At 42.8% G+C, this 19,732-nt stretch overlaps 1 protein-coding gene across 1 annotated transcript in view; it reads right to left on the bottom strand.

Annotated features, from left to right (window-relative positions):
- Positions 1 to 19,732, bottom strand: part of RPS6KC1 (ribosomal protein S6 kinase C1) — a 97,819-nt gene that overhangs the window by 76,359 nt on the left and 1,728 nt on the right. Inside the window, exons 2-5 of the mRNA XM_064164490.1 lie at positions 17,908 to 17,943; positions 11,750 to 11,870; positions 2,319 to 2,434; positions 260 to 353 (exon numbers count right to left, since the gene is read on the bottom strand). Coding sequence (XP_064020560.1) covers positions 260 to 353; positions 2,319 to 2,434; positions 11,750 to 11,870; positions 17,908 to 17,943 — 367 coding nt within the window. The remainder of the gene's footprint in view (positions 1 to 259; positions 354 to 2,318; positions 2,435 to 11,749; positions 11,871 to 17,907; positions 17,944 to 19,732) is intronic.

The following is a 19,732-nucleotide window of genomic DNA, read 5'->3' as shown; positions in this document are numbered from 1 at the left end:
TCTTTTTGAGCAGTAGAGCACTAGGACTTCTAGAATGGACAAGATCCTAGAAAACTTCCTGGTGGAAATAAATTTCCAGCAGTGTGGACATTGCTCCGCTGAGCTCAACTTCTCTTTTGTTAACCCCAGCTCCAGTATTTCTGTAATACCAAGGAAATAGCAAGTGGATGACAACACTCCTACAAACGTGGCACTTGCCGTGTATGTGCTGCTGCAAAACAGATCACACTGTAAGATTGCATGAGGAAAGAAAGCAAACCTTCAGAGCTGCAGTCAGACAGGTTGTCAGTCAGAGGGTCAGACAGAGGCTCAACAGGACCGATCAGTTCAGACCCATCATGCACCTCTCCACCCTGCAAAGAAAGAAGAAAAGGAACTATTCAGCTGCTCTGCTCTATGGAAAGTCTCATTAAATAGAAGTGATAGTCAAAATCAACATTTCCTAACTAGTAAATGCTCCATTGCTTTAGTGTTATGGCATTTAATTAAACTGTATCAGCCTGAAAAATTAAACATGACTTTTGATTATGCCATGTCTGCTTGCCACAGACTGTCTAGGTATCTAAACAGCTAGCCTACTGCAGCCTCAGAGTCCTGCAAACCCCAGGGAGAGAACAGCAACGCTCCTGGCTCTCTTGCAGCACATGCAATTTGTGCTCTTCTGCGGTGTTTCCAAACACAGCAGGTCCCTCACGCAGGAGCGTTTGTCATCAGACTAATGTCCCATCCATAACCTGCTATCTTGAGCTCTGTTGTACTCAAGACTGGACAGAGAAGACAAGGCCATCCCAGCACAGGAGGAGAACATCATTCCCTCCAAAGCCTGAAAGGAATCAAAGGTAAATGAAGCAACAGCAACAATTAATTGCACTAGAAACCACCTAAATGTTTGTTGGATTTTTCTAAATTTCTACTTTGTATTTTCCAAGCAAGTTAATACAAACTGCACCATCTTCAAAGCAGTGTTACAAAGGGGCACTGCTGTTCTGTCTTGGAACAGTCCAGTGCATTTTCATATGGGCAGCCTTGTTTTTCTGGAGTCTGTACTACACACACACAGCACTCTCTCCAGTTATTTCTAAGACTTCATTATTCAAGTCTATCTCTCCATGGCTATTTGCACAAAAAAGTGCAAAGGAACTAAAACTACCCATGAGCAGAGCTGGGGACTGATCAAAACCTCAGGCTCTCTTACAGGAAAACATGACACAACATCAGTTAATAAATAAGCCTAAATCACAGAATTGTCAGGGTTGGAAGGGAACCACAAAAATCATCCAGTTCCAATCCCCCTGCCACGGGCAGGGACACCTCACACTAGACCAGGCTGCTCATTATATTTGCATAACTCCTCTTGTAGGTAAACTTGCTCCTATGAGAAATAATTTCCTTCTAGGTTTATTCACTGTCTTGCAAAGCCAAAAGAGGTCTATCAGAAGGCTAAAACTAACACTTGTGCTAAGCAAAGAACAAATATCCTAAAGAGAGGTATTTCTGGAAAGTTGAAAACATGTAAATGCAATTAAACTGAAAACATTTTGTCTCCCACTTGTTGTTGCCACAAAAGCTTAAAAGTAAACCATTTTAAATGGTTTAAAAGAATTCTGCAATAGCTGCATCATGAAAACAAGTGAAGATTGTCAAGCTTTATTGTAACTGTGCTTTTGCATATATATCATTTAAAAATAGATGAGCATTTCCTTGAGTCCTGAGAGTTACTATCATGTTTGCATGTAAATTTATGCCTATATGATTGCAGCACGTTGGACTAAGCTGCTGAAAATCAAGAGGTTTGAAAAAGGAACTATTGAAAATTAACTGCTTCAGATGTATCAAAGAAAAAGTCTGGATCAATGTATTGTTCTAAAATATGTTTTGGAGAGCGGTTTTCACAACACTGTACAAGCAGCACATCTGACCAGTTAAATGCCAAATTTGTAGTAACAGACCTCAGTCCACAACAGGCCACAAGAAAACACTCTAGACAGTCTTCCTTCCTTTGGTTTGAAACTATAAACATCGACATAAACCACCAAGAGGGTGATAACTTTCCCAGAGAACACCTGGATTTAACATCAAGGGTTTTTCCCCCCATCATTCAATAAACAAAAACTCCAAATGCCTTCCCCTGAAGTTGTTGCAAAACTTTCCACCTTGCAGAGGTGTGGCACGTTTGTGTTTTTTGCAAGTCACATTTCTGGAGTGAATGGAGAAGTCCCAGTCACTTCACAAAGCACCCGAGATGAGTACACTGCCACTCCACGGTTCAGAAAGCAAAGCAGAATCAGCACTGTATTTTACTCACACCAGTAACGAACCTTAAAAAACTCTTCAAGTTGTTTGCTGTTATAGAGAGCAGGAATGTTGGCAGAGAACTGCAAGAGATCTTCAGCACACTGCCGTCTTTCTTCAATCACCGTCTCATCAAACCGCCCTGCAACAGACACAGAGGTGGATGGTTTCAGCTTGCCGTAACAACTATCACACAAAACCCAAACAAAACGACCCAAACAAACACAAAACAAGAGGACAAAAGCAACCTTCCGCAGACAGTGCCCTGAGTCTACAAGAGTCATTCCAACGCTTCAGGAGAACATAGCGAATCTTCAGACTTCCTATCCTCAATTGTCCCTAGAGTCCCATCTTCCGCAGCCCGCTCAGATGATGAAAGCTGGCAGCTGCGGTAAGAATCCTTCGCCCCCTCATCGTAAGAATATGCGAGGCAACACTCTTGATTAGCCAAGAGACGCTAACGGGTGTCCAGTGCTATCGCACAGCAAAGGAGAGATGCGCCATTTGACAATATGCCACTCAGTGTCAGCCTTGATTACGGCCCAAATCCTGGAAGGAGCTGAGCAATCTTCACAACATGAGCAGATAGTAAGCGAAGAATTGCTAAAAGCCCCCAAACAGATCATCAATTCCAAGGTGCCACTTGTGGAGGAGACATAATGTAGGGGAGACGGCGAAGCCCTGCTACCAGGCACTGAAACTTCCCTCTGAAGTAGCTTCATGCAGACAGAGCCTCGTCTCCTCCTGGATTCAAGAGGCAAGCAGAGCTGGGAAGCAGCTTATTTACTAAAATGGATGATTCTTCCTTTTCCCTACCCAGCACCCAAGACATTCCAATTAGAAAAAAAACCCCACATTTAAAAAACCACAATCCAACAGCTCACCAGAAGAGCTTTGCTTCTCCGGAGAAAACCCTTGGATTGCCACCTTAAATTCACATTCTTCACAATTGCACACAACTTATTTCAGCTTTTCATATCAATATCACTTTGTTGTTCAAATAGTTAGGAGTTTACAAAAGGAAAAGGGTAGAGGTTAACGGTAATAATTGGAGCAGAGTAGAGCAGATATTGGAACAGCTATATAGAGTTAAATAAAAAAAAAGACTGGGAAGATAAATTCAAGAAACAGTATTGCTATAACAGCATGACCAGAAAAATAAGAACCACCTGTGACAGCTCTGTGGCATTAACCTTTGAAGAGGACAAAAGGAACATTGAACACAGAAGCAAAATTCATTTATACTCAGAGCAAGCAAAAAAAAAAACATAATAATCCCAGAAGAAAGTATCAAAGCCAAATTCTATCCAGAAATTCTTCAAGTAAATAGCTCCTGCCCATGTGGTACCAGAAAAAAATGGAAAATAAAACTAGAAAGACACTCACATACTCACACACAAGACCACAAACAAAGCTTTTGTGGATTTTTCCATTAAAGGAAAGACATTGTTGGGCTAATTTTCAGTGGGATCATTTTAGGTGATTTGTTCACCCTTCCCTTTCAGCCACACAAAATTTAGCAGCCATACAAAAGAGCAAGCAACAAGCAAGCAGAAAGAAGGTAATTGCCATGCTACCATGTTGGGTGGTAAGATTGAAATCAGGCTCTATTAAACTGATCATCAAACTTCTTACATCTTCAGAGCAACACTGGGGGTGCATTAGGGCCTTTGCTTCAATTCACACAAAATAGGGCACAGTGAAAAAAAAACCCACTTGTCTCAGCCTAACACAGCATAGGCCAGTTAAATGAGCTATAAAATAACACCAACACTGTTACAATGGAGCAGAACATCAATCACAAAACGTAAACACCTAACAAGGCCAGAAACAGGTAACCTTTGCAACAAAGTAATTCTGTGACTATTTTAGCTGGTTCTTCAGGGATCTTTATCTGTTCTACTTCATCAAACCAAATTAAACCTAATTTTCCTCATCCACATCTTCCCAGTACTTCCACAGGGCACCAGACTGGACACATCAGTACCAGCACCACCACACTGACCAGTGCACGGTCACTGATTGTCCAGGTAGCTGCAGACTCCTGGGTGTGAACTGAGCCTGCCTAGCCCTTGAAGGCACCACAGCACACACTCCTTACTAACTCAGCTGCTGTTTCACAGACTATCCAGCACCCTTCTGACAGTTTCAGTCCCAGCCAACCCTGCCTACCTCCCACTTCCTCTCCCTTTTGTCATACTTTCAAGTAATATTGTATTGCTCAACAGTTTAATCATCATCCTTCTCAATCAGATGTGCAGACATGTTTAAAACACCCAGCTGACTACTCAGACATTTCTATCAGGAAGTCCTGCATCTAAATCAACATTAGCTCCAGAATGATTTACACTTCTTAGACACACAGACACATCATCACAGGGATGACATCTTTCCAGGGGCTCGATTACAGTCCTAGTCTACACAAAAACACATTACCACAGATCTGCTATTCCCTCAGCAATAACCCGTTCAGAATTTCTTACATACAGGGAAACCAAGTGTAAACTCCTCTGAAGAGAACCCACAATTCACAGAATCACAGAATTATTCAGATTGGAAAAGACCTTCAAGATCATTGAGTCCAACCTATCACCTAAACTTTCCAATTAACTAAACCATGGCACTAAGTGCCTCATCCAGTCTTTTCTTAACCTCCTCCAGGAATGGTGCCTCCACCACCTCCTCGGGCAGCCTGTTCCAAGGCAAATCACTCCTTCCATGAACAACTTCTTCAAAATGTCCAGCCTGAACCTGCCCTGGGGCAGTCTGAGACTGTGTCTTCTTGTTCTGTCCCTGGGAGCCCGGCAGGAGACCAACCTCACCTGACTACAACCTCCTCTTCTGCAGGCTGCACACCCCCAGCTCCCTCAGCCTCTCCTCACAGGGCTGTGCTCCAGGGCCCTCACCAGCTTTGGCGCCCTCCTGTGGACACACTCCAGTACCTCAACATCTCTCTTGAACTGAGGAGCCCAGAACTGCACACAACAGAAGTGTTGAATGAGAACACAGTCTCAGGTTGAGGACTAAGAATTTCAGGAGATGGTGTGGAGAACTGAGATATATTCAGAAAATACAGGTCCTGTTATGCTTCCATATTTCATGCAACTGATGACTTGCTACACTGAGCTGCAGCTGAGCTACACTGCATGTTTTACGCCATAGCTTTTGATAGATACAATGTGCAAGTGCATGTGTTTTTGTGCTGTAACAACAGAGCTGCTCACATCAAAGCATATAACCTGTTATGGACTGGAAAAAGAAACCATCTTGCTTTTCCTTGTACTACACTTGAACCTTTTCCATCCACCTAATGGAAAAAACATAGTTAACTTGAGCATGGCCACCTAAAATGTCCCAACAGATTGTGCTACTTTGAGGCAAACTGGAATATTTTGGTGGGAAAAATGAGATTACAGGTTATGAAAAGGAAACAGTGGTGATGTCAACTGCACTCATAGGCTTGCTGAGATGCATAAAAACAAGAACACAAAACATAGATAAGACAGTGTGTGTGTGTCTCTGCCGCAGCTGGTGTCTGTGCTTTCTCCCTCACTGCTTCTGCGTAACTAATCCTTCTGCTTTCTAACCCCCCTTGCCGATCCTCCAACCTCACCTTGCACATAAGACAAGCTCTGGGATAAGGTAGAGGGGTGGAAAGGAGATGGGAGGGTGGTTGGGAGCCCCTCCTGGGGACTTTGATTTCTTGGAGGGCTGTTGTGTTTCTGTATTACCTCTAACTTGTATATAGCTGTAAATATTGTGAATATCTGCTTGTATACTGTGCTAAGCTGTAAACATAAAGCTTCATTCCTTGATTTCCATCTCAGCTGAGTCTAGTCTGGGCAACTTTATAAGAGTAGGGGGCAGTAACACCCAAACCGTCCCACAGATTTAACTTAAAATTTCTCTAAATGGTTATGCAGCAATGATGATACCAAATCCTGGGTATTTATTCAGTATTTTCAAGCTACTTTTTTTGTTGGACACTCTTAAGTATTCTCTTGTGCTGGCTGTAGATGGCATTTTACTGAAACACTGATAAATCTGTGCTCAGCATGTTTCTTAACTGTAGAAATGTAGTCTAGTCCTCCTCAACAGAAACACACACCCCCAGGTATTAATAACTTGCTAGTAGTAAGTTAAGAAAGGTGATTTGTACTGTAAAGTCCAAGTAAGGGTGATGGTTGGATTTGAACATACAAAATGAAGTAGCATATTTAGCAACTGGGTGTCAGGGGTGTAATGGGTTCAAACTTTCAGAGAGGAGATTCAAACTAGATGTCAGGAAAGGGTTCTTTGAAGTGAGGGTGGTGAGACACTAGCATGGGTTGCCCAGGGAGGCTGTGGATGCTCCCTACCTGGAGGTGTTCAAGGCCAGGTTAGATGAGGCTTTGAGCAACCTGTTCTAGTGGGAGGTGTCGCTGCCTATGGCAGAGGGTTGGAACTGGATGATCTTTGAGGTCCCTTCTAACCTAAACCATTCTATGATTCTATGTAGTAGCAATAGTGGCACTACTGTCTGTAATTCAGACTAAGTCTATTGAGCACCGGTCAGGCCACACCTTGAATACTGCGTCCACTTCTGGCTTCCTCAATTTAAGATGTTGAGGTGCTAGAATGTGTCCAGAGAATGGCATCAAGGCTGACAAAGCGCCTGGAGCACAGCCCTGTGAGGAGAGGCTGAGGGAGCTGGGGATGCGCAGCCTGGAGAAGAGAAGGCTCAGGGCAGACCTCACTGCTGTCTACAACTACCTGAAGGGAGGCTGTAGCCAGGTGGGGTTGGTCTCTTCTCCCAGGCAACCAGCAACAGAACAAGGGGACACAGTCTCAAGGTGTGCGGGGAGAGGTCTAGGCTGGATGTTAGGAGGAAGTTGTTGGCAGAGAGAGTGATTGGCATTGGAATGGGCTGCCCAGGGAGGTGGTGGAATCACCATCCCTGAAGGGGTTCAAGAAAAGCCAGGGTGGGGCACTTAGTGCCATGGTCTAGTTGATTGGATAAGGCTGGGTGCTAGGTTGGACTGGATGAGCTTGGAGATCTCTTCCAACCTGCCTGCTTCTATGATTCTATGCTAGAGGTTCAGCTGTCAGAACCATCAGTGCTTTTTTCTTTTTGAAGTGCTCCCTGCAAAACCATACATATGCATTATTTAAAGCATACAGATATAAAAAAAAACAACACATCAAGTTGCCAGCAACTACTGGCAAAGTGAATGAACAACTGCTTTTAAACCTGCCACATGTGGAACATCACCACAGGGAAGAAACACTGCAGAAACGCTCTATTCAAGCAGATTGAAAACAAAAGAACTTCACAGAGACAGACCTTGCAGCTCACCTCTAACTGAAAGAGACTGAAAACAAGTTTGTCAAAAACTCAAAACTACCAAGATTATTCCCCTAGTACAAAAAAAAAACACTGGGTTGGTCTGAAGGTAAACTTTAAATTAAACACACAGCAGTTTTGTGTACAAAAATGCAGTAGAATTCTATGCTTTATGCAGAAAAGTAATTCTCAAATGGAAGAAGAGTCAGAAAGTTATGTTCCTTTCTACTCTGAATTCATTTTTACATTGCCTCCTCTTTCCTGTATTCTGCTATGGCTCAATCTCATTCAACTGCAATGGGTTTCTTTATGGTTTAGTTTTAACTTCAAAGAAGTTTTATAAAATAACTAGACTCAGTTATTTCTGTGCATTTCCTTCTCTTATAACCTACACTGCAGTCACTTTTTGTTCACCAAACACAATAGAAGGATGCTTTTCAGCAGGTATTTCACTTAACTCTCCCCTTGCTTAGAGAGCTACTGTAAAAACAACTGACTTACATTCCTGCCAATTAAGAATTAAGACATCAGAAGCCCATATTCTCTTCCACTCCAATTTTCTCTTCTTTTTTACCTCTGGAACACAAACCCTGTGAGGAGAGGCTGAGGGAGCTGAAGATATTTAGCCTGGGGAAGAGGAGGCTCAGGAGTGGCCTCACTGTTGTCTACAACTACCTGAAGGGAGGCTGCAGCCAGGTGAGTTTGGTCTCTTCTCCCAGGCAACCAGCAATAGAACAAGGGGACACAGTATCAAGTTGTGTGATTTCTCAGCTCAAACATGTCTCTTTCTGCTAAATCTAAAAAAGATGGCTATTATGGCTAAGTTGTGCCAGGGGAGATATAGGATGGATGTTGGGAGAAAGTTCTTCCCAAAGACAGTGATTGGCATTGGAATGGGCTGCCCAGGGAGGTGATGGAGTAACCATCTCTGAGGGTGTTCAAGAAAAGCCTGGATGAGTCACTTAGTGCCATTGTCTGGTTGATTGGCTAGGGCTGGGTGATAGGTTGGACTGGATGAGCTTGGAGGTCTCTTCCAACCTGGTTGATTCCTCCCCTAAGAACAGCTAGTATAGCTTCTAACTACAATTACACTATGACAGCTGTCATCATCATCATAAAAAAAAGCTTATCCTAAGTACATAGAAAAGTGCTAAGAAATGGTGGAGGTTGCACTTCTTTTCCATGTCAATGTATGACACAAAACATATGTGATGCCAAGACATGCTAAAGCAACCAGGCCATAGGGTAAAAACACAAAAATGTAACAGCCTAAGTGTATGCCCCAAAATGCAAACCAAACCTGGGACAATGCCAACAGAATCATAGAACGGTTTAGGATGGAAGGGACCTCAAGGCTCATCCAGTTCCAACTCCCTGCCACAGGCAGGGACACCTCCCACTAGAACATATGGCTCAAGGCCTCATCCAACCTGGCCTTCAACACTTCCAGGGAAGGAGCAGCCACAACCTCCTTGGGCAACCTGTGCCAGTGTCTCACCACCCTCACCAGAAAGAACCCTTTCCTGACATCTAAACAAACACATCCACTGTGCCAGTTTGAGGCTAACTGGAATATTTTAGTGAGAGAAATTAGATTATAGGCTGTGAAAAGGAAACAATGGTGATGTCTGCTGCACTCATAGGCTTGCTGAGGTGTATAAAAACAAGAACACAAACATAGATAACACAGAGAGGGAGAGTCAGTGTGTGTGTCTCTGTCACAGTTGGTGCCCTGGGCTGCTTGTAACTAAACCTTCTGCTTGCTAGTCCCCCTTGCTGATCCTTCAAACTAACCTTGATTTAAAGGCAAACTCTGGGACAAGGTAGAGGGCTGAGAAGAAGGTGGAATGGTGGTTGGGAGCACCTCATAGGGACTTTGATTTCTGGGAAGGCTGTTGTGTTTCTGTATTACCTTTAACTTGTGTATTTATGTATATAGCTGTAAATATTGTAAGCATCTGCTTGTGTCTTGTGCTAAGCTGTGAATGTAAAGCTTCATTCCTTAATTTCCAGCCAGCTCAGCCTAGTCTGGATTATTTCATAAGAGTAAGGGGGTGGGGAACTCCCAAACCATCACACCCACCAAAAAAAATCCTGGACAGAAATAATGCCATGGCAGCACTCCAACATCACACCTAAAAATGCCCTGAACCCACACCAGAAACCTTGACTAAGATGAGAGCATGTAGCAAAAGCATGTCAAAAAAAAGCCAAACATGCTGAACACTGAATATTACATAAGGCTCAATGCTTGGGGCAGGGGGAAACAAAATACCTATGAAAACAACTTGTGAACTCCATGTAAATGCCTTAGTAATCCCCAGCACATTTCACCAACTGAAAAGCATCCCCTAAACACCTCAGAAAGCAAAAGACATGCCAAAACAACAAAGTATACAGAAAAAAAGAACATATGGTAAGATTCATGCCCAAAAAATGTCACACATCTCACTTTCAAAAAAATCCACTAAAAAGCAGTACTAAATCCATTCCCCACAGTTAGCAATGCCTCAGAAACATTCACAAAGCACCTGGTAGAATTGCATGCCAGAAAAAAAAAGGCCAAACATTGTGGACATGTTAAAAAAACAGTGAAAAATGCTTTAAAAACCACTGAAAACAATGTGATAAACAAAAAGAAGCTACACCTAAGAAATGCCCTACACCAAAAATCCAAAGCAAAAGAACCAATGTTACAGCAACCAAAAACCCAGGCCAAGTAAAGCACAGAACTCACATCAGAAACCCTGCCAAAAAAAAAAAAAAAAAAGGCAAGCACATAGCAGATCTCTGCCAAAAAAACACCACTCATGCTCTAATCACATAAGGTATATATTTTTTTTAACCCCACCAGAGGCTGGGTGCTTTAAAAAAATATACTAAAACAACCTGTAGAATCATAGAATCGAGCAGGTTGGAAGAGACTTCCAAGGTCATCCAATCCAACCTAGCATCCAGTCCCAGACAATAAACCAGACCATGGCACTAAGTGCCCCAGACAGGCTTTTTCTTCAACAACTCTAGGGACAGCAACTCCACCACCTGGAGCTCATTCCAATGCCAATCACTCTCTCTGCCAACAACTTCCTCCTAACATCCAGCCTAGACCTCCTCCAGTGCAACTTGAGGCTGTCCCCTTCTTCTGTTGCTGGGTGTGTGGCAGGACACCAACCCCACCTGGCTACAACCTCCCTTCAGGTAGTTGCAGACAGCAATGAGCTCTGCCCTGAGCCTCCTCTTCTGCAGGCTGCACACCCCCAGCTCCCTCAGGCTCTCCTCACAGGGCTGTGCTCCAGGCCCCTCACCAGCTTTGGCGCCCTCCTGTGGACACCTTCCAGTATCACATCTCCTCTCTTGAATTGAGGGGCCCAGAACTGGACACAGCACTCAAGGTGTGGCCTGACCAGTGCTGAGTCCAGTGGCAGAATAACCTCCCTTGTCCTGCTGGCCACACTGTTCCTGATCCAGGCCAGGATGCCATTGGCTCTCCTGCCCACCTGGGCACACTGCTGCCTCATCTTCAGCTACTATCTACCAGTACACCAGGTCCCTTTTCTGCCTGTCTGAAAAAAAAAACCTTGGCCCAAAGAAAAAATTGTAAAAGCATACATAGGGGATGCACAGCAAAAAATGTCAAACACTGCAGCAGATGCACACCAGAAAAAAAGCTAAAACACAGGCCGGATGCTTTAAAAAGATAAACCAGTAGAACAAGTCACAAATGCTATGGAAGTGCCTTAGCAATGCCATAAGCACTTCAGAAACCAAAAAGCTCACTGAAAACAAGACCATAAAAAGAGTACATGGTAGATCATAGAATCAGTCAGGGTTGGAAGGGACCACAGAATCATCTAGTTCCAACCCCCCTGCCATGGGCAGGGACACCCTACCCTAGGTCAGGTTCATGCCAGAAATGCCAAACATCTGTTAACATGGAAGCAAGGACACAACTACCCTGTCAAAAATAAACAGAAGTACCAAGCTATGATAGCAGCACACCTACAAGTAAGATACACCAACCCAAAATGTTGAGTAACAAAAGCACAGGGAGAAAAGCAGCTAGAAAACATGATATATTTCCCTAGAATTGAGGTATCAAAGAACTTCAGCAAGTCAGAAACAAATGATGCTTACCAAATACTATCGCTTTGGCAAAAGGTGGGAAGAGTTCTGTGTGTCTGCATAGGTTTTTGTGAATTTGCCAGAGGTCTCTGTGCAATTTCTTGAAGTCACTGTACCTCTTCCAAACGATTATCTGAAGCAGAGAGGAGAGAAGTATTAAGGAGGTTCATTGTTCATGCTGCATCACTCCACAAGCACATCATCTCAAGCAAATCAGACCACCTTCAGCAAATAGATTTAACTAAACAGCACAATGTTAACTGCCAACTCTAGCAACCATTAAAAAGCCAGGATCATTATGTGTCCCCAGTCTCCATTTTGGCTAACAACACTACAGTGCATAGAAAAAAATAAAGTAAAAGCTGAAAGAAGGAAACAGTGCAAAGGCAGAACAGTTTCAGTCACGCTGAGATCCTGAGCTACAGAGAACAAGTAAGAGAGGAACAAATGCCCAATAGCAGTGTTGCACTATCCAGTGCTCAGTAGCATGCTGTGCTTGGCACAGCTGCAGGTATAGGGAAGAGACACAACAGCAAAACACAAAATCGGGGAAGAGAAAGCAATACAAGTAAAGGATTCTTAAGGACGACCCATTAAGCACTTAGCACTATAAACCAGCTTGTAACTTATGTAAAATGCTGACTGGATGTAAATGCAAGCCCTCATTTTAAATGGTCTATTACTAATAAACCTGAGCAGTGATTGAGCATGTTCCTTTTGTAATCTAGACAAAATCTCCAACTCCAGAAATGCAAAGACAGTACTGATTCACTAAACAAGCTTTTCCCAGCCCACAGTTTACAGAAAGCAGTAGTCATGTCCCAGTCAGGTATCTACCTTATCCTTCTTCCATTCCATTCCTTTTATTCATTCCATTGGAGGAAGGATAACCCAAGAGGAAAACCAGGCCAGGGAAAGAAATGAGCAACAAAATTTACACTTGATTGCTAACAGGTTTGCTATCAGGATGAAAAAATGAACACAAACATTTTATAACTTGACCTCATTTTTGGTCAGACTCACTAAGCCATCATAATAAACCTCAACATTAATGCAAAGTGATTAAAATAGAACAGGGTAAAGAGAGGACTGCAATACTTCATCAGTCAAATGCATCATTTAGCTTAATACAACTAACTACAATATAAACAATTCCAAAGATGTCTGACTATTTTAACAGGCTGTCTTCTCAGGAGCAATCATCATTTTAAAAACTACTTTTTTCAAGCAAACCAGATTTAGAAATAAAAGTTTAGATGTTAAGGGGGAAGGGATGTTGCTGCTGCTGTTTTCTTGGGAGTCTGGGGAGGATTTCTGTTCAGTTTTGGATTTTTCTTCTAAACTCAAAGGTCAAAGCCCTTCTAAATTTCAGCAGGTGTAAGTCCTACCTATAGAACAATGCAAATATCACATAACAGGCTATTAACAGTGGAGATGAAAAGCTTTAATATGGCAACAATCTATAAACTTAGCTACACTGAAATTAGCAGTTCTGATTCAGCCTCAACTACTGTGCACACAATTTCTAGACTGCATTACAACTAGCATTTGATGGAGTTCAACAGACAAGGGAAGAAAAAAGAGAATCTCTCAGGAAGGCCAACTATCATTTTGCAATCAGAAGCAATTTTCAATGGTCTACTTCCATCTACTCCAATATCCAGAAATTAGATAATCAGCATGTCTTGAGCAGTGGGCATATAGAACATAAAGATAGTGACGTCTTGAAACATTATGTTACTGTATTGTCAGACAAAGTGGGAAGCTGCCAGAAAATCAAGAGCATGAGGTTCTGTTCCACTAAAAAAAGCATCATTTTTTTTAACTTGTGCAAGTGATTTCCCAATCACCAAGAGGAAAAAAAAATATCCATAAGCAGCTTGCGTAGCAAAAGCAGCCAAAGTCATCCTAAAACCTTTCAGAAGCTGATGGAAATCATGCCTTTGCATGCATGCAGCTGTGCTAGTTTGAGGCTAACTGCAATACTTTATTGAGAAAAATTAGATTATAGGCTGTGAAAAGGAAATAATGGTGATGTCTGCTGCACTCAGACTTGCTGAGATGTATAAAAACAAGAACACAAACACAGATAAGAGAGAGCAGGAAAACGTCTGTCTTTCAGAGTGTGTGTCTCTGGCTCTTCGGGCTGCTTCTGTGTAACTAATCTGTCTGCTTCTAACCCCCCTTGCCTCACCTTGCACGTAAGGCAACCTCTGGGATAAGGTAGAGGGGTGGAAAGAAGGTGGAAGGGTGGCTGGGAGCCCCTCCTGGGGACTCTGGTTTCTGGGAGGGTTGCTGTGATTCTGTATTACCTTTAACTTGTCTATTTCTGTCTCTAGCTGTAAAGATTGTAAATATCTGCTTGTATCTTGTGCTAAGCTGTGAAGTTTTGTTCCTTAACTTCCAGCAAGCTGAGTCTAGTCAGGGTGATTTCATAAGAGTGGGGAGGCAGAGAACTCCCAAACCATCACAGCAGCTCAGCAAAGCTAATTAAGTTTCCACTCCAACATACTCATTAGAAATCAGATTTGGAGGAAGGACAGGTTCTCTGAGGCCCAACGAAGCACAGCAAGGATATCATAAAACATATGTTAGGCTTGTAATGCAATCAGGTGCTTGTCAGGGCTAGAGCCAGCATATCTCTATTAACTTGTGCAACTCATCTGTTTCACAACAAACAATCCTTTCTCCTCTAGGAACGAATGAATAAAACAAAACCCCCACAAAACTAGCATAGCTACAAGTGCCTCACACACCACGCTGCCACCATCAATCTCTAAAAGCAAGAAAGCATAGAACAGAATCATAGAATCAACCAGGTTGGAAGAGACCTCCAAGATCATCCAGTCCAACCTAGCACTCAGCCCTAGACAATCAACCAGACCATGGCACTAAGTGCCTCAGCCAGGCTGTTCTTAAACACCCCCAGGGACAGCGACTCCACCACCTCCCCAGGCAGCCCATTCCAATGCCAATCACTCTCTCTGACAACAACTTCCTCCTGACAGCCAGCCTAGACCTCCCCTGCCACAACTTGAGGCTGTGTCCCCTTCTTCTGTTGCTGGTTGCCTGGCAGAAGAGACCAACCCCACCTGGCTACAGCCTCCCTTCAGGTAGTTGTAGACAGCAATGAGGTCTGCCCTGAGCCTCCTCTTCTGCAGGCTGCACACCTCCAGCTCCCTCAGCCTCTCCTCCCAGGGCTGTGCTCCAGGCCCCTTACCAGCTTTGGCGCCCTCCTGTGGACATACTCGAGTAGTTCAACATCTCTCGTGAGCTGAGGAGCCCAGAACTGGACACAGCACTCAAGGTGTGGCCTGACCAGTGCTGTGTACAGGGGAAAAATAACCTCCCTTGTCCTAAAAAGTTGCATCCATTGGTCTTTCTGTATCTACTAACTCCTCCACACATAACCTCACATTAACTTCTTCCATCCTCCTGAGAATAAAACCCTTACAATTTCATCTTCCTTCTCATCCCAGTAACAGCAGTTAAGGTTATCTTGATTTGCAATCAGCTTTAGTGGGAGAGATGCTGTATTAAAGGCCTGTATCCCAAAGAGCAGTTAAAAGATGACAGAAAAACAGGCAGAGTTGAGGTCACACTTGTGTACAGTTGTATGTATGTGATGCATGTACTAACATCACAGCAGTAGCATTAAAAGGGACTTCTAAATGAGAAGGCAGGCACAGCTAAGTGTTCCTAAATGGGTAAAGGAATGGAGCTGCACAAGGCAGATCATAAAGCAACAAGGTGGCTGTGTGAACAAAACTCTGTCTATTGAATTTCTAATAGAGCATTCCATAAAACTGAGCTAAGTTTATTTTCAGTGGGAACAGATTAGCTGTATATGCTTTTTCTTTCAAAGACTGCCCACAATTCTTGTTCTATCATATAAAAGTAGTATAATAGAAAAGCTCCCAAAGTATGTGGTCTTCTGACTATGACCCACCCTTGTGGCAACCATCATCTAGGATAGTTCTTTTAATAACTAAGTACCTTCAGATGCCTGTTTATAATGGAATCACATCACACCTCCTCCCTTGGGGTGTTCAAGCCCAGGCTGGATGAGGCCTTGAGCAGCTGAGTCTAGTTGAGAGATGTCTGCCCATGGCAGGAAAGCTGGAGTAGATCATAGAATCAACCAGGTTGGATCACTCAGCCTATCCAATCAACCCAGCACATAGCCCTATCCAATCAACTAGACCATGGCACTAAGTGCCCCACCCCGGCTTTTCTTGAACACCTCCAGGGATGGTGACTCCACCACCTCCCTGGGCAGCCCATTCCAATGCCAATCACTCTCTCTGGGAAGAACTTCCTCCTAATATAAAACCTATACCTGAGACTGTCCCCTCGTTCTGTTGCTGGTTGCCTGGCAGAGGAGACCAACCCCACCTGGCTACAACCTCCCTTCAGGTAGTTGTAGACAGCAAAGTGGTCACCTCTGAACCTCCTCTTCTGCAGGCTGCACACCCCCAGCTCCCTCAGCCTCTCATCACAGGGCTGTGCTCCAGGCCCCTCACCAGCTTTGCTGCCCTTCTCTGGGCACTTTCCAGTATCTCAACAACACTCCTCAATTCAGGAGGACACAGCACTCAAGGTGTCTCCAGGCTAACAACCCCAGCTCCCTGGGATGACCTCTAAAGTCCCTTCCAACCTAAGCCACTCTATGATTCTAACACGCTATCACATGCAAAAGAACTACTTTGGTAAAACGAAGAGTATGAAAGGGCAATTGTCAGTAAGTTCACTGCAAATTTGTTGTCTTGCAGACTGGAGTTTGTAGGCTCCTGAATGACTAACCTACAGCCAGAAATCAAAGCAACAACCAAAGCAATGCCTAAAAAACTAGAGCTTGCTATTGTTTCAAAAATGCTTAACATATTCATGCAGTAGTCTAACTGAAAGACACTCACAATACATTTCTCTGACGAATGGCTCATCAACAGCTACTATAAGGTGGTTCACCTTAAACTTCATTTGTGGGAAATGGTAGGATGTGCTCATGAACAGGTTCAGTTCAGGAGTCTGCCTGGAAAAGGTGAGCATCAAGCTACAAACTACCATAATGCAGTCTAAATCTAGACCTACACTCATCTCTGATACTGATAAGTTACTTTAATCTTACAGAGACTTCAAAAAATGTTTGCCTGATTCTCAAGCTTCCAAAGGATACAACAAAGAGTGTTAGGTGCATTAGCCAATTCTCACCTCTGCCAAGCCACTAATCAGTAATTCATGTTTGACCACACAGTGATGCAATGAATTCATTTATAGGCTCTTCTTTCATCAACTATCCAGGTTCTCCTCAACTGTAGCAAGAGACTGCACCAGAAATTGAACACATGCATACATTACATAAGGTTTGAAAAGCCACAAGGTTGTGCTTTTAAAAGAAGATTTTGTGTGTACATAGTATAACACTATCACTGTCAAGACATCAGTTCTGAAGAAATAAAGAGGGAGAAAAGGTTGATTTTCTCCGGGGGAAAAAAAGCCAGCAAACCAATTCACAACCTGTGCACATGTGTTGTATCTTTTTTAACTCCATAGAGGGATTCCTAACAGGGTTTTTTGAGGTATGAAGAGGCACAAGAATAAACCAGACCCTTAATAGGACCCTTTTTGGAAGGGGCAAAAAGCAAGCAACTCTCAAGTTTTATCATATCTGTCTATGGAAAATACTTAAGGAACCTCAGAGAGAAAGCCATATCTGATCTGCAGTGTCAACCACTGCACTCCTCCATTTCCTCTCCACACTAATAGATAGTAATGATGTAGGCTTTTCAGTGATGTATTAAAGAGGAAAAGAGTACCTACAGCTGAGACCTAAGACTTGGATTGTGGAGTGATCTCTAATTTTACCAGTAGGAGTTAAGTAACCACCAATTTGCCAATTCCAGGAAGAGAAAAGAGCTTGCAAAGTTATCAAAGCAGTTTTGTCATCAAAAGAGGTTTTACTCCCTTAGACTTTGTTTCAAGTCACCATTCATCACTGAGGGCAGAACTGCAACACATTAGGCTAGCTACTGTTTTCAGCTAGGAAAGCTAAAGACAAATGGAAACACACAATTACAGCAACAAAACAGAGAAATTCTAAATTACATTAAAGACGCTTCAAAAGTAATAGTGTGATACACAGAGACATTTGCACAAGTTTAAACTGTTACCTCCTGGACATCCTCTGGATTTTTTCTTGAAACGATCTGAAAAGCAAAACAACAAGAAAAAAACCCATGTAAGTGCTTGGATCTCCTGTCTGGAAGTCGGGGAGTAATGTGAAATGATTTGTTGCTGAAAAGAAACATCTAGAAAAGGCAAACAGTTGCATGTCCCTCTGTACTCAGAGATGCTTTCATTTAGTTTTGGAGAAGTCTAATATCTAAATACCACAAGGTGAGGTATTTTAAAGCTCTGTGATTAGAAATAAAGATGTACATTCTAGGCAAAACGGCACAGAAAGCATCTCACAAAACAAAGCTACACAGAGCCCTTCCCCCCCTCATCTTCCCAGTCTTTTCCTATTAATTCATGTTAGGGCCACATTATTTGAAATAAACAGAGCTAATTAAGCCTACCTGGCTTAATATAAGCTGCACAAAACCTCACTGTGAACATGAGGCTTTGCATTTACTAAGACAATATTTCCACTTTACTTGAAGTCATCAATGCGCACACACTTCTGACTATCTTTGTGTATTTGTTTCTCCTTAAACACTCTTTGCCTAATTAATTATAAATTACTCCATCCAGAGGAAAATTGCAGTGGAAACAAGGCTTGACTACACACCATCAAGAAGGCTGTACTTTATTAGGATTTTTTTTTTTCTTTAAATAAATATTGAATGCAAAAGCCTTTGTAAACCAAGTTCTTCTCTGGGCTTATAAACAGCAGTAAGAGCACATCCACGCAAACAAACCAATCAAATAAAGACATCTTTAATTTACAACTGCAATTATCTTATGCAAGTCAGCATACCCTTCATTACAACTCAGCCAAAGCTGTTTAACAAAATAATTAGCCTATTGTTAACCAAAGCACAATAGGGTATTGTCAAGCCAAACCGAGACTGTCCACACACTTATACACCACAGAATAATAAGTGAAGTTAATAGGTGATGTTTATAGGCAAGCCCAAGGAGTCCACCCTGCTTGCATCCGAGACTAAAATACCATTCCACTTTAGCACAAGTGCCCCAAAGACATAGCTTTAAACTGGAAGTCACTGAATTTGCACTTGCATCTCGTGAAGCAATAATAACATAACCCTCATGCTCCCTACAAGCTAGCTTTATCCTTTTCATTTTTCAGTAATCCTTGCCGAAGCCTCCCAGATTTCATAGCATCAGCCAAGCCACTATAATCTTTCACCCATTTTGGAGGAGACAAGACAGAACAGAGAAGTGCTACCTTGTCTAGAAACCTCCCAAAAGACCTAAAATTTTCCTTCACAAGTCTAAGTGCTTTCTCTCACCTTGCACATCAAAGTCCTCTTCTTCCAGCGTAGTCTACATTGACAAAACCTTCCTCAACTTCTCCTCACTCTTGAGTAAGCTAACTCTTGAGTAATTTGGCAACTTTACCAAATTTAAACCTTGGCAGCTGGTACTTCTTCATTCACTACCAGGCAGTTCATAAGTGCAATTGGTGAACTATTTCTAACCTCCTTTTCTAATAGCTGGCGTACATGATGTAAGGAGCTTGTAGAGCTAGGGGAAGAGGATATCATAGGCATGGCTACACATCACAAAACAACACCAAAGGGCACTGCTTTGCTTTGCAGTTCACCTTTAGCTAAAGCCTTGCAAGAGTTTTGGCAGATAGGTAAGTTACCAGATGGGCAGAAGGAAACCCAGAGAGATGAGTAATTACCCAGCCAGTTAGCATGAATCTGGACTAAAACCCAGAGGCCGTGTTTCACACTTGTTCTACTGTTACATTGCCTTTTCTATCTACCACCCTTGCCAACTTTAAGTCAGTACATAATAATTTAT

Source organism: Pogoniulus pusillus, chromosome 25 (genome assembly GCF_015220805.1).
Source record: "Pogoniulus pusillus isolate bPogPus1 chromosome 25, bPogPus1.pri, whole genome shotgun sequence".
In the NCBI taxonomy this organism is placed as follows: Eukaryota; Metazoa; Chordata; class Aves; order Piciformes; family Lybiidae; genus Pogoniulus; species Pogoniulus pusillus.
This window is presented reverse-complemented; position numbering and strand designations above follow the sequence as displayed.